This window comes from Bos taurus, chromosome 3 (assembly GCF_002263795.3).
Source record: "Bos taurus isolate L1 Dominette 01449 registration number 42190680 breed Hereford chromosome 3, ARS-UCD2.0, whole genome shotgun sequence".
In the NCBI taxonomy this organism is placed as follows: domain Eukaryota; kingdom Metazoa; phylum Chordata; class Mammalia; order Artiodactyla; family Bovidae; genus Bos; species Bos taurus.
The window spans coordinates 20,058,109-20,072,598 of NC_037330.1; the positions used below are offsets into that span (position 1 = coordinate 20,058,109).

The 14,490-nt window shown below is 36.2% G+C and overlaps 1 protein-coding gene across 2 annotated transcripts in view; it reads left to right on the plus strand.

Annotated features, from left to right (window-relative positions):
* Nucleotides 1-14,490, plus strand: part of GOLPH3L (golgi phosphoprotein 3 like) — a 47,944-nt gene that overhangs the window by 21,035 nt on the left and 12,419 nt on the right. For both annotated transcript variants that reach the window (XM_005203908.5, NM_001099052.1), the window contains 2 exons: nt 4,783-4,914; nt 6,261-6,375. In XM_005203908.5, coding sequence (XP_005203965.1) covers nt 4,783-4,914; nt 6,261-6,375 — 247 coding nt within the window. The remainder of the gene's footprint in view (nt 1-4,782; nt 4,915-6,260; nt 6,376-14,490) is intronic.

Genomic DNA, 14,490 nt, shown 5'->3' on the forward strand with positions numbered 1-14,490 from the left:
GGTAGAAATGAAAACAAGGAAAACTTTCCTTTAATTGCTATATTACTGGTTGAAATGTTTGTACACCTGTTGAGATTCATAGTCAACAGGATTAAAAGTTATACCTAAGTAAATTATATCTAAAGTAAATCTAAAGTAAAGTTACAGTTTAACCTTAACTAGACAGCTAACTTCTATAAAGCCAAGTATTACTCAGGAGTAGGGGGTGGTGGGTAGGCTTACTCCCTCCTTAAAGAGGAGTTATAAGGATTACTCTTGAAGTAGCCATGAGGCAGGCGGTCAAGAAAACTAATTCCACCTTTGAGTCTAAGATCAGACCCCCAGGAAATTTGGATAAATCTAGGAATGCTTATAGTTCAGGCTGAGCTTTTACCAAGTTAAATCATAAATTTGTGCTTTCCAGAAACATTTATTGAGAAATACTGTCATATATTCTCTCCTTATATAGAATATATAATAAATTTCCATTCTACTGAGGACAAGCAGTTGATTGCAATATGAAATAATAAATGATAGGGGACAAGTGGACCCACACACACACACCCAGGTGAGGAACCTAACCCAGAGGGTAGAGTGGAGGAAAAGATAATGTTAGAGAAGGTTATGTGGAAGATGTGACCCTTGTACTCAATCCTTAAGAACAAGGAAGAGCTAAGTAAAGAAGAGTTTTGTTTCTTCTAGACAGAACTGTGTGTGCAAAGGCCAGTAGGCAAAAAAGGTGCATTAAGAGTACTTAAAATCATTCCAGAAAGCTGGAGAATAGTGTTCTAGGGAAAATAAGCCAGAGAGAAACAAGTAAGCAGCCTCCTGGTTTAAGTGCAATAAGGGAGACCCAGGTTCAATCCCTGGGTAGGGAAGATTCCCTGGAGAAGGGAATGGCAACCCACTCCAGTATTCTTGCCTGGAGGATTTCATGAACAGAGGAGCTTGGTGGGCTACTGTTCATGGAGTCAGAAAAAGTTGGACAAAACTAAGTGACTAATACTTTCACTACTACTTTCACTAAGAAATTTGGATTTGACTGGGAGGAGCAGAGGGGAAGGGAGTTATATAATTTATTTGAGCTTGAAGGTTATGGGAAAAATGGAATTGGAAGACCTCTAGTTCTGCAGTATAGTGGTAAGACTTAATTTTTTTTAATGTATTGTTGGAGGAATCCCCTGGTAGTCCAGTGGTTAGAACTTGGTATTTCCATTTCCAGGGACCCAGGTTTGATCCCTGGTCAGAGAACTAAGATCTCACAAGTCATATAGTGTGCTCCCCCCACACCCTGCCAAAACTGTATTCTTGGCAGTCTCCCAGTCCCACCATGCCTTACTCACAGCAAAAGCAAATGCAGATCTTCTCTAAAGAAGATATCCTCACCTACTTCACTGGTGATTCAGTAGCTGAGACTGCAAGCTCCCAATGCAGGGGGCACAGGTCTGATCCCTCATCAGGGAAGATCCCATGTGCCACATATTGTGGTAAAAAAAAAAAGTAAAGGAATACATCCTCAGTTTCGGCCTCCAAAATCTCATAGATTTACAAAAAATTAAATACGGGCCTCTTAATCAAATGTCATCAAACATACAAAGAAAAATACACCCATGAGAAAGAATCAGCAGAAGTAACACTGGTTCATTCAAGGACCTTAGATATTAGAATGATCAAACAATGTGAAATGTCTATGATATTTTTAAAGAAATAAAAGAATCATAAAATGAACACAAAATGAATCACAAAAGAAGAAATGATCACAAATGACCAGATAAATGTGAAAAATAAATGGAACTTTAAGAGATGTAAAGCAGTGGCTCTGATGATAAAGAATCTGCCTGCAGTGCAGGAGACCAAGTTCGATCCCCGGGTAGGGAAGATCCCCTGGAGAAGGAAATAGCTACCCATTCCAATATTCTTGCCTGGAGAATTCCATGGACAGAAGAGCCTGGAGGGCTATCCATGGGGTTGCAAAGAGTTGGACACTACTGAGTGACTAACACTTTCTCGGGGTTAGTTTAACATATTAAGTATAGATGGAGAATAAATTGGAAGTCAGATATGAACTAACTCTTGAGAAAGCAATATAGAGGCAATGGAAATGGAAAATATATAGGAGAGGTTAAAAGGCATGGAGGTTAGAATAAGAAAATTTTAAAGAATTAAGGGAATAGAGGAAAGCCAAAATTCTTAGAAATAAGAGTTGACATTTTTTGAGAAGTAATAAATGAGCCTACAGATACAGGAAGTGTATACCAAACAGGATACATAAATTCACACACACTTATGTTGTAGTCAAACAGAAAAACACCAAAAGAGAAAATCTTAAAGGACCAAAGAAAAAAGACAAGCCACCTACCACAAGCAATAAGAATGATAGATTTCTCACTGCAACAGTGGAAGCTAGAAGAGGAGGGCATAATATCGTCAATATGATAAAAAGAAAACTATCCATCTAGAATTTTATGTCCAGAAAAACAATATTTTTAAAACAATGGTAAAGTGAAGACATTTCAGATCAACAAAATAGAATTTGCCTTCAACAGACTTTTACTTAAGGAAATTCTACTTTAGGAAGAAGGAAAATGGTACCAGAAAGGAGATCTGAGATGCAAGAAGGAATGGTGAGCAAAGAATTTGGTAAGCATCTGAGTAAATCTAAACAAGTGCTACCTGTATAAAATAATGATGTCTAACTTGTGAAGTAAAAGATATAATATTGGACAATTAGGAGAGATTAATATATTGATTTGTTTTAAAAATAAATTAGATAGTATATTAATTTTAAATTATCATGCATGTTAAAATTGCAAAGATAACTTCCTAAAGAAAAGTGAATGTATAACTTCTAAATCAATAAAGAAGGAAACTGGATGTTTTGGGGCCACACCATTTGGCATGCAGGATCTTAGTTTCCTACCAATGATTGAATCCACACCTCCTGCCTTGGAACCATGCAGTCTTAACCACTGGACCACCAGGAAAGTCCCTGGAATTTTTAAAAGCTGTTTTTCAAGGCTTTGCCACTTAGCTTTGTGACCTCTGTCATGTTACATAACCTCCATAAGCCTTAGTTTCCTCATCTTTAACATGTGGATAATAGTAGAACCTCCCTTACAGGATTGTTGTGAAGATATAATCATATAATGCATGCAAAGAAGCTTAGCACAAATCTACAACATAGATAGGTGTTGAGTATATATTAGACATTACTGTTACAAATAGTGACTTAGTCTTGTTCATGCTTTAAAGCCATGCTAGAATCTGCCAACATCACACCCAGCCTCTCTCCAGTGAGAGGGAAAGCTACACCCAAAGATAGCTAAAAAGTGTTACACAGTTCATAACTGATAGGTCTTCCTTGTATTAGTCACAACTCCTTGCTTAGAACCTTCAGAATTCAATATTGCCTTTCGGTAAAAAGTTCATAGCTTCAAGGCTTTCTACAGCCTAGCCCGACCAACTTGATCTCATGAGTTCTCTTTAAATCCTTGAGTTAAATCTCTAAATGTATTTGAGGTCTCCTTCCTTAATGCTTTTGCTTAAAATGCCCTTGTGAAGAATAGGTAGAATTTGAATGACTTCCTTCATCTGGAAAACCCTCACTGTCTGCTAATTCAACCTATTCTTCAAATCCCAGCTCAAGTCCCATAAGAGTTCCTGACTATTCTAGCCCAAAAGTAATTTATAATTTGAAAAAGTATCATCTAAACCAGGCTTTCTATGGTAATTTATACCCGTTTCTTCTACTCCAGTTTTCAGTTGAGCCTTAATTTAAATTTTATATTGTCACAGAAAGCTTCCCTCAAGTTTGCAGGTCTTTCCAGCTACATTTTCAGATCCTTAAGATAGTGGCTATTAATTGTATATCTTTGTATTCCCTGTAGTTCCTCAGGAAGGGAAACTAACATGTAAGTGCCTACAATATGCCAGGTATTACACTAAATGGTTTCTTATATTGATAATATATATCTTACTTATTCTTCAAAATAAACTTATGTAGACGTTAGTGCCCTTGTTTTACAGATGACGACATTGCACTTGAGAAAGGTTAAGTAACATACCAAGGCACTTAATTAGTCAATGGCAGAGCTGGGTTTCTACTACACCATCCATCAAAATAGCCTGCAACTAATATCTTGGAGGTAAAAAAGCTCAAACAGTATACATCTTTCTACTTAACTTATTTGTATCCCACTGTGAAATTTAGAATGTCATGGAAGCAAAGAAACCAAAATTCTTCTCAAAAGTTGAAATTTGGCATGCCAGTTATTAACTTTGGAGAAGGCAATGGCACCCCACTCCAGTACTCTTGCCTGGAAAATCCCATGGACGGAGGAGCCTGGTGGGCTACAGTCCATGGGGGTCACTAAGAGTCGGACACGACTAAGCAATTTCACTTTCATTTTTCACTCTCATGCGTTGGAGAAGGAAATGGCAATCCACTCCAGTGTTCTTGCCTTGAGAATCCCAGGGACAGGGGAGCCTGGTGGGCTGCCGTCTATGGGGTTGCACAGAGTCAGACACGACTGAAGTGACTTAGCAGCAGCAGCAGTTATTAACTTAACAGCCCAACCATAGGAATTCACAAAGAGTTTGAAGTTAGAAAGTCATACTTTGGGGGGAGGGAGTGGATTAAGGAAGTTAAAGAGACTTTTTTTCATTTATTCTATATTTTTCCTTGAGTTCATGTAATGTGATGTGAAATGAATCACAGAACAAAATGGAACATTCTTTGGGTGCTTGCTGCAAGTCCATATCCCTTTCAGAATGTTCTTTCTTTTCTCTTTTCCCCTTTCCTAGGGTTACACATCTTTCTGGAATGACTGCATATCATCTGGCCTGCGAGGCGGCATCCTGATAGAGCTGGCCATGCGAGGTCGAATCTATCTAGAACCCCCAACCATGCGTAAGAAGCGACTACTAGACAGAAAGGTAGAGCATCCTCCATGAATATCCTCTTATGAAAGGGCAGATACCAACAGTCCATTTTGGAAGAATAGGAAGATTTGAGACGTGAGACAATAAAAATAGCACTTATTCAGTTGTTCCATTGTCTAACAGGTTTAATTATCCTGTAGCAGAGAGAGAAATCTAAGTATCCGTGGTCTAAAGAGTTATAAGAAGTTCATGGTTTTGTCTTCCCTTTTTATGCAGAAAAGTCAGATCTAGGATGGTGTTATTTTTCCGTATTTATCTATAGCTGTAATATTATGAAACAGAGTATTATATAATGAGGAGGTAAACATGTGAGTCAGATGCAGTCTTAACTCTGGTCAGCCTCAGATAACCATTCCGTTTCCCTCCTTCCAATTATTTTGCAAGTACTCTCTAGCATGAGTTACACCACTCTCTCCATTTTCTTATTGTTTTTTCCACTCACAACTTCACTGTCTACTTAGCACTCTAGTGAAACTACCTTCTTAGGTGTCATCAGCTAATTTTCAGTCTTCAATTTATTTTTCTCTTTTAACCTGTATGTGGTGTTTGACACTTTTGACTACCACCTATTTGAAATTTCCTCTCTTCTTGACCTTTGTTATAGTACATCCTCTTGCTTCTCTAGCAGTACCCTATTTCCTTTACTTCTCTATTCCTTAATATCTGTATCTCAATTTATATCACTTTGTATCCTTTTAGAGATATCATTTACCTTTACAGCTTCATCTATCACCCTTATGATATTAATTTTCAAATTTCTAGACCTGTCTTCTTTTTCCACCTCCAGGAACATAGTTAATTATGGTCCAGACATTTCAACTTGGCTATCCCATATCAGTTAAAACCAAGCTTCATCAACCTTATCCGAGTTTCCTGTCTTTACTAATTGTTTCACAAGTTGGTTTTCCAGGCTCAAAGAGTTATTGAATCTTTTTTCTCCATTATCATTTATATCGTTTGCCACTGGAGCCCAGTTCAAGTGTTATTTTTATCTATCCATACCAGATTTTAAATTTCTTGAGGAAACAGAGACAATATGTTATGCTGCTTTGCTTTTCCTATGACATTTAACCCATAGCTCAGATGGTAAAGCGTCTGCCTACAATGCCAGAGACCCGGGTTCAGTCCCTGGGTCGGGAAGATCCCCTGGAGAAGGAAATGGCAACCCACTCCAGTATTCTCGCCTGGAAAATCCCATGGCTACAGTCCATGGGGTCGCAAAGAGTCGGACACGACTGAGTGACTTCACTTCACTTCACTTCCTATGTATAGCATATTCACTGATTTTAATTTGAATGAAGTAGATGAACCAGAGTCTCTTGTTTCTTCTTTTCTGAAAGGTACTGCTAAAGTCAGACAGCCCAACAGGTGATGTTTTACTGGATGAAACTCTCAAACACATCAAGGCAACTGAACCCACAGAAACTGTCCAAACATGGATAGAGCTACTCACCGGTAAGATGATTTAGAATGATTTTTAAAAATCCCACATTTTATAATCTTTACCCTACTCTTAAGGTTGGGAGAAGAAGTATAGAAATTCAGGGTGCTAAGTAAGATATATATATTTCACTGTTAAACTGTACTAAGGAGGGACCAAAAAGGCATGATTAATCAATACATAAAGTTTTCCAAAGCTTCACCTTACCTCTGTATACCTCATAAGCTCACAAGAAATTTTTTTAACATCTGTGTTGATGTATAATTTACATACAGTTGTTGTGTAATTCACATACAGGGTCATCACACAGTTGACCCAGTAAAAGTATACAATTAAATGGATTTTAGTGTATTCACACAGTTGTGCAACCATCATCACAACCTAAGTTTTGAACATTTTCATCATCCCCAAAATAAACCCTATGCTCACTAGCAGTTTTCCCTACGTTTCCCAGCCCTCGTGCTCAGCTCCGACAACCACTAATCTACGTTCTATCTCTGTAGATTTGCCTATTCTGGATATTTCATATAAACGAAACCATACAACTTATGGTTTTTTATGACTGACTTCCAAGGATAATATTTTCAAGGTTCATCCATGTTGTGGCATGTATCAGCACTTCATTCCTTTTTTCCTCAAAGGCAAGTTCAAAAACTTTAATATGAATAACTAAGCCTACGGCATAAAATTATAGGAGAATCTTCCACAGGGCACTTTGAGGTCATAGCCAGTGTCATCTTCTGGAGCAGTTTTTTTTTTAATTGAAGTTTTTATTGAGACATTTGTATTGAGTTGGTCAAAAAGTTCGTTCTGTTTCTTCCATAACATCTTACAGAAAAACTCAAAAGAACTTCTTGGCCAACCCAATATATTGACATGCAGTTGTAAGAATTAATACAGAGAGATACCTTTATATGCTTTGTCTAGAATCCCCCACTGGTAAAATTTCTCAAAATTTTAGTATATGATAATCAGGGTACTGAAATTGATATGATTCACCAATCTTGTTAGAATTTGCCGAGGTTTTTTGTTTTGTTTTTTTTGTTCTTTTTGGCTGCACCGTGTGGCATGTGGAATCTTATTTCCCCAACCAGGGATCAAACCTTGCTGCTTGCAGTTGAAGCACAGAGTCTTAACCATTGGACAGCCAGTGAAGTCACAAATTTCCCCAGTTTTAATTTGACTCTTTATTTCCAAATAATATTTCATTGGATGGTTATACTACTTTAGTTATTTATTTATCAGTTGGTGGACATTTGAATTATTTCCTCTTTTTGACTAACGAGAACATTCATAAACAAGTTTTTACATGGACATGTTTTCATTTCAGGGGAATATAGTTAACTTTATTATGGTGAAATACACATATTTATTATCTTAATCATAAGTGTACAATTCAGTGACATTAAAAACACAGTGTTATATAACTATTACTTCTCTTTACACTCAAAGCTTTCTCATCATCCCAATATCCCTCTTCCTCCCTCTCTTCATTCCCTGGCAACTTCTTATTTACCTTCTGTCTCTATGAATTTACCTGATCTAAGTAACTCATATAGGTGGAATCATACAGTATTTGTCCTTCCATGCCTGACTTACTTGAAAGCTAAGCATTTTTTCAAGGTTCATTGATCTTACAGCTTACATCAAAAATCTCATTCATTTTTATGGTTGACGAATATACTGTTGTATGTGATATACCTACCACGTTTTGTTAATTTCATCTGCTAATGAACACTTGGGTGTTTCCATCTGTTGGCTATTGTGGGTAATGCTGCTGTGAACCTTGTGCATATATCTGATAAAGTCATTGCTTTCCATTCTTTTGGATGTATATCTTGGAGTAGAATTATTGGGTCATGTGATAGTTCAATAGTTTGAGAAACCACCAAACTGTTTTCTACAGAGGCTGCAGTCTTTGACATTCTTACAGCCATGGTAAGGTTCCAGTTTCTCTACATCCTCATTAGCACTTGTTTTGTTTTTAATTATAGCCATTCTAGTAGATACAAAGCGGTATCTCATTGTGGTTTTGATTTTCATTTCCCTAATGATTAATGATGTTGAGCATCTTTTCATGGATGATTTATGTATCTTCTTTGGAGAAATGTCTATTCAGGTCCTTTGCCCATATTTGAATTGGCTTCTGTTGTTGTTGAGTTTTAGAAGCTCTTCCTATAGTCTCAATGGTAATCCCTTATCAAATATATGATTTGTAAATATTTTCTCTCATTCTATAAGTTATCTATTCACTTTATTAAGAGTAACTCTTGATGCACAAAAGTTGTTAATTTTGATGAAGTCCAGTTTATTTGTTGCCTGACTTTTGGTGTCATATCACTGCAATCTTTGCCAAATCTAATGTCATAAAGATTTTCCCAATGCTTTCTTCTAAGAGTTTTACAGTTTTAGTTCTTAAATTGGTTCTTTGATCCATTTTTACTTAACTTTCAAATATGATATAAAGGTTCAACTTAATTCTTTTGCATCTGGATATGCGGTTTCCCAGAACCATTTGTTAAAAATACTATTCTTTCCCCCTTGAATGGCCTTGGAAGTCTTGTTGGAAATCAGTTGACCATATCTGCAAAGGTTTATTTCTGGACTCTCTATTCTGTTGTATTAACCTGTGTGTATGTCCATGCTGTTTTACTTACTGTAGCTTTGTAGTAAGTTCTGAAGTTGGAAAAGTATGAATCCACTAATTTTATCCTTCTTTTTCAAAGTTGTTTTGGCTGTTCTGGGTCTTGTGCAATTCTATATGAATTTGAGGGTCAGCTTTTCCACTTCTGTGGAAAAGGCTGTTAGAATTTTATAGGTATTGGGTTGAACCTGTAGATCTTTTTGGCTGGTTATTGCCATTTTAACAGTGTTAAATCTTCCTGTCCATTAAAAGAGACTTGGGCTGTCTTTCCATTATTTAGGTTTTCTTTAATTTTCTTTCATCAGTTTTATAGTTTTCAGTGTACAAATCTTTCACCTCCCTGGTTAGACTTATGCTTAAATATTTAATTTTCTTACACAATGCTATAAATGGGATTGCTTTCTTAATTTCATTTTCAGATTATTCATTTCTGATATACAGAAACAACTGATTTTTGTGTTTTCATCTTGTACCCAGCAACTTAGTCGAGTCTATTAGCTCTAGTTGCTTTTTGTGGATGTGGGGAGATTTTCTTTGTATAGGGTCATGTCATCTGCAGACAGAGATAGTTGTAGGTTTTCCTTCCCAACTTAGATGCCTTTCATTTTTCTTTCTTATCTACTAGCTCTGGATAGAACTTCCTTAAATTGTTGAATAGCAGTGGTGAAAGCAGGCTTCCTTGCCTTTTTTGTTCCTTGACTTTTGGGGGATTTTTCAGTCTTTTAACCATTGATTATGATATTAACTGTAAGGCTTTCATGAATACTCTTTATCATATTAAGGAATTTTTCTTTTATTCCTAGTTTCCTAGAAGTTTTTATAATGAAAGGGTGTTCGTTTTTGTCATTACTTTTTTTTTTAATTGAAGGATAATTGCTTTACAGAATTTTGTTCGTCTCTAAGTTGCTTTTCTGAATCAAGTGACATGGTCATATGGGTTTTTTTTTATTATATTAAATGATGTATTATTGATACATTGTTTGATTTTTATTGAAATGTAATTGGCATAAATGTTATATTAGTTTCAGGTGTATATCATGTTGATTTAGTATTTATGTATATTGTGAAATAATTACCACAATAAGTCTAGTTAGCATCTCTCATCACACATAGCTTTTTTTTCTTGTGATGAGAACTTTTAAGATCTGTTTTCTTAAGTGCTTTGAGTGCTTTGTCGCTTCAGTTGTGTCCAACTCTGTGCGACCCTATGGACTGTATGTAGCCCACCAGGTTCCTCTGTCAATGGGATTTTCCAGGCAAGAATACTGGAGTGGATTGCCATGCCCTGCTCCAGGGGATCCTCCCCACCCAAGGATCAAACTCGCATTGCTTATGTCTCCTGCATTGGCGGCAGGTTCTTTACCACTAGTGCTACCTGGGAAGCCCATTTGAAAGTCTGTTTTCTTAGCAACTTTCAAGTATATAATATACAATGTTAGTAACTATAGTTACCATGCTATCTATTACATCCTCTGGATTTATTTTATAACTGAAATTTTGTGTCTTTTGATCTTCACACATTATGACATTCTTCCCCTTCCCACCCTTAGCAACTACCAATCTGTTCTGTGTATCTAAAACTTTGGAATTTTTTGGTTTTGTTTTAGATTCCAGATACAAGTGAGATCATACAGTATTTGTCTTTCTCTGTCTGACTTATTTCACTTAGCATAATGCCCTCAAGGCCCATCCATGTTGTTATGAATGACAAGATTTCCTTTTTTTATGGCTGATTAGTATTCCAATGTATGTATATGTGTGTGTGTGTATGTGTATGTTTGTGTGTGTGTATACCACATTTTCTTTATCTGTTCATCCATAATTGATATTTAAATTGCTTCCATGTCTTAGCTATTGTAAATAAGGCTGCAGTGAACATGGGGTACATGTATCTTTTCAAGTTAGTGTTTTCATTTCCTTTGGAAAAATTCTCAGAAGTAGAATTATTATATGATAGTTATCATTTTAATTTTTTGAGAAACTTCTATACTGTTTTCTATAGTGACTGTACCAATTTACATTCTCACCAACAGTGCATAAGGATTCACTTTTCTCTATGTCCTTGCCATCATTTGTGTGTTTTTTTTAAATTTTTAAAATATTTAGATATTTATTTTTATTTATTTACTAATTTGGCTGCACTGGGTCTTAGTTGTAGCATGCAGGATCTTTTTTTTTTTTTTTTTAGCATGCAGGATCTTAACTGTGGCATGAGGCATCTAGTTCCCCAACCAGGGATCGGACTTGGGTCCCCTGCATTGGGAGAGTGGAGTCTTAGCTACTGGACCACCTCGGAAGTCCCTATCTTTTTAAAATACTTTTTATTATATATTGGAGTATAGCCGATTAATAATGTGATAGTTTCAAGTGGCCAGCGGGACTCAGCCAAACATACACATGTATCTGTTCTCCCCCAATCTCCCCTTCCATCCAGGCTGCCACATAACATTGAGCAGAATTCCCTGAACACTTGTTATTTTTTATCTTTTTAATAATAACCATCCTAACAAGTGTGAAGTGATATCTCACTATAGTTTTGATTTGCAATTCCTTGATGATTACTGACGTTGAGCACATTTTCATGTGTCTTTTGGCCATTTGTATGTCGTCTTTTGAAAAACATCTAATTAGATCCTTAGTCTATTTGAGTTTCTATTACATTCCTGGGATAAATTTTACTTGATCATAGTGAATAATCCTTTTACCATGCTGTTGGATTAAGTTTGCTAATATTTTACTAAGGATTTTGAATCTACATTCATAAGATTTATTGGTCTGTAACTTTCTTTTCTTGTGATGTCTTTATTTGGCTTTAATATGAGGATAATCTTGCCTTGCAGAATGAGTTAACATGTTCCTTCTTTAGATTTTTGGAAGACTTTGAGAAGGATTGGTGTTAATTCTAGTTTAAATGTAAGGTAGAATTCACTGATGAAGTCATCTGGCCCCGGACTTTTCTTTGTTGGGATGTTTTGATTTTTGATTACTGATTTCATCTTTTTATTTGCTATAAATCTGTTGAAATTTTCTGTTTTTCAGTTTAAAGAATTTGAACTTTTCAAGGAGTTTGTCCATTTTTTCTAGGTTGTCTAATTTGTTGGTTTAACATTATTCATAGTATTATTTTATAATCCTTTTTTTAATCCCTGCAAGGTCAATTGTTAATACCTTCACTCTCATTTATGATTTTTAGTTGTTTCTATCTTTTTCCTTTGGCAGTCTAGCTAAATGTTTGTGAATTTTGATCGTTTCAAAGAAACAACTTTTAGTTTCTTTAATTTTGTTGGTTGTTTTTCTGATCTCTCTTTTTGTGCCTCTCTTCTCTAATCTGTTTCCTTCCTTCTATTAACTTAGGGTTTATTTTGCTCTCCTTTTTCTAGTCCATTAAAGTATAAAGTTAGGAGATTGATTTTAGACTTTTTTAATTTAGGCATTTACAGCAAATTTCCCTCTGCTTTCACTGCATCCCATATAATTTCATATGTTGTGTTTTCATCCATTTCTAAGTATTTTCTAATTTCCTTTGTGATTTCTTCTTTGACACATTGGTGTTTCAGTTCAGTTCAGTTCAGTCGCTCAGTCGTGTCCGACTTTTTGCGACCCCATGAATCACAGCACGCCAGACCTCCCTGTCCATCACCAACTCCCAGAGTTCACCCAAACTCATGTGCATCAAGTTGGTGATGCCATCCAGCCATCTCATCCTCTGTTGTCCCCTTCTCCTGCTGCCTCCAATCCCTCCCAGCATCAGGGTCTTTTCCAATGAGTCAACTCTTTGCATGAGGTGGCCAAAGTATTGGAGTTTCAGCCTCAACATCAGTCCTTCCAGTGAACAACACCTAGGACTGGTCTCCTTTAGGATGGACTGGTTGGATCTCCTTGTAGCTTGTTTAATTTACACATATAGGCAAATTTTCATTTTCCTTCTTTTATTGATGTCTAATTTCATCCCACTATGGTCAGAGAAGATACTTTGTATGATATCTATCTTTTGAAATATATTGAGATTTATTTTATGGCCTAACATATGGTGTCCTGGAGAATGTGCCATATAAATCTGAGAAGAACATGTATTGTGCAAGTAGGTTGATACAAAACTGTTTACTTCTGTCTGTTCTGTCCATTTTGTTTCATGTATTTTGAGTCTGTTATTAGGAGTGTAAATATTTATAATTGTTTTATCTTCTTGTGGTACTGAACCTTTTATTAATATATAATGTCTCTGTGTCTCTTTTGTCTTATATGATTTAAAGTGTATTTTGTCCAAAATTAGTATAGACATCCCTTCTCTTTTTTGGTTACTATTTGAGTGGAATATCTTTTTCCATCCATTCACTTTCAACCTGTCTGTGTCCTTTGATCTAAAGTGAGTCTCTCATAAACAGCATATAGTTGAATCATGTTTTTAACCCATCCTGCCAATTTTTTCTTATGATTAAACAGTTTAATATGTTTACATTGAAAGTAATTACTGGGGCTTCCCTGGTGGTCTAGTGGTTAAAAAATCTGCCTTGCAATGCAAGGGACACTGGTTCGATCCCTGGCCTGGGAAGATCCCACATGCCATGGGGCAGCTAAGCCCATGTGCCAAAACTACTGAAGCCTGCATACCCTGGAGCCAGTGCTCTGCAACAGGAGAAGTCCTCCCACCACAACTAGAGCATAAGCCCCTGCTCGCCACAGCTAGAGAAAGCTCGTGCGCAGCAACGAAGACCCAGTGCAATCAAGAATAAATAAATAAAGTAATTACTGATAAGGAGACACTTCTACCATTTTGCTATTTGTTTTCTATATGGCATATAGATTTTTGTCCTTCATTTCCTGCATTACTATCTCCTTTTATGTTTGGTTGATTTTTTTATAGTGAAACATTTTGATTCCCTTCTCATTTTCTTTAGTGTATATTCTATAGACATTTTCTTTGTTGCACCATGGGGATTACATTTTATGTCTTAAAGTTATGACAACCTAATTTGAACTTATACCAACTTAACTTCAATAACACAAAAATTCTGTTCCTATACAGCTCCATTCCACTCTCTGTTTTGATGTCACAGATTATACCTTTATAAATTGTGTGACCAATAACATAGGTTAATGTTCTTTAATGCATCTGTCTTTTAAAGTATATAGAAAATAAAAAATAGAGTTACAAACCGAAATTAACTTTTATAGTTGTCCGTGTATTTAACTTTTATTGGGTGTCTTTATTTCTTCATTACTGCTTCAAGTTACTTCTAGCTTCCCTTCATTTCAGTCTGCAGTACTTTTTAGCATTTCTTGCAGGGCGAGTCTAGTGGTGACAGCCTTCCTCAATTTTTATTTACCTGCTACTAAGTCACTTCAGTCGTGTCCAACCCTGTGCGACCTCATAGATGGCAGCCCACCGGGCTCCCCCATCCCTGGGATTCTCCAGGCAAGAACACTGGAGTGGGTTGCCATTTCCTTCTCCAATGCCTGAAAATGAAAAGTGAAAGTGAAGTTG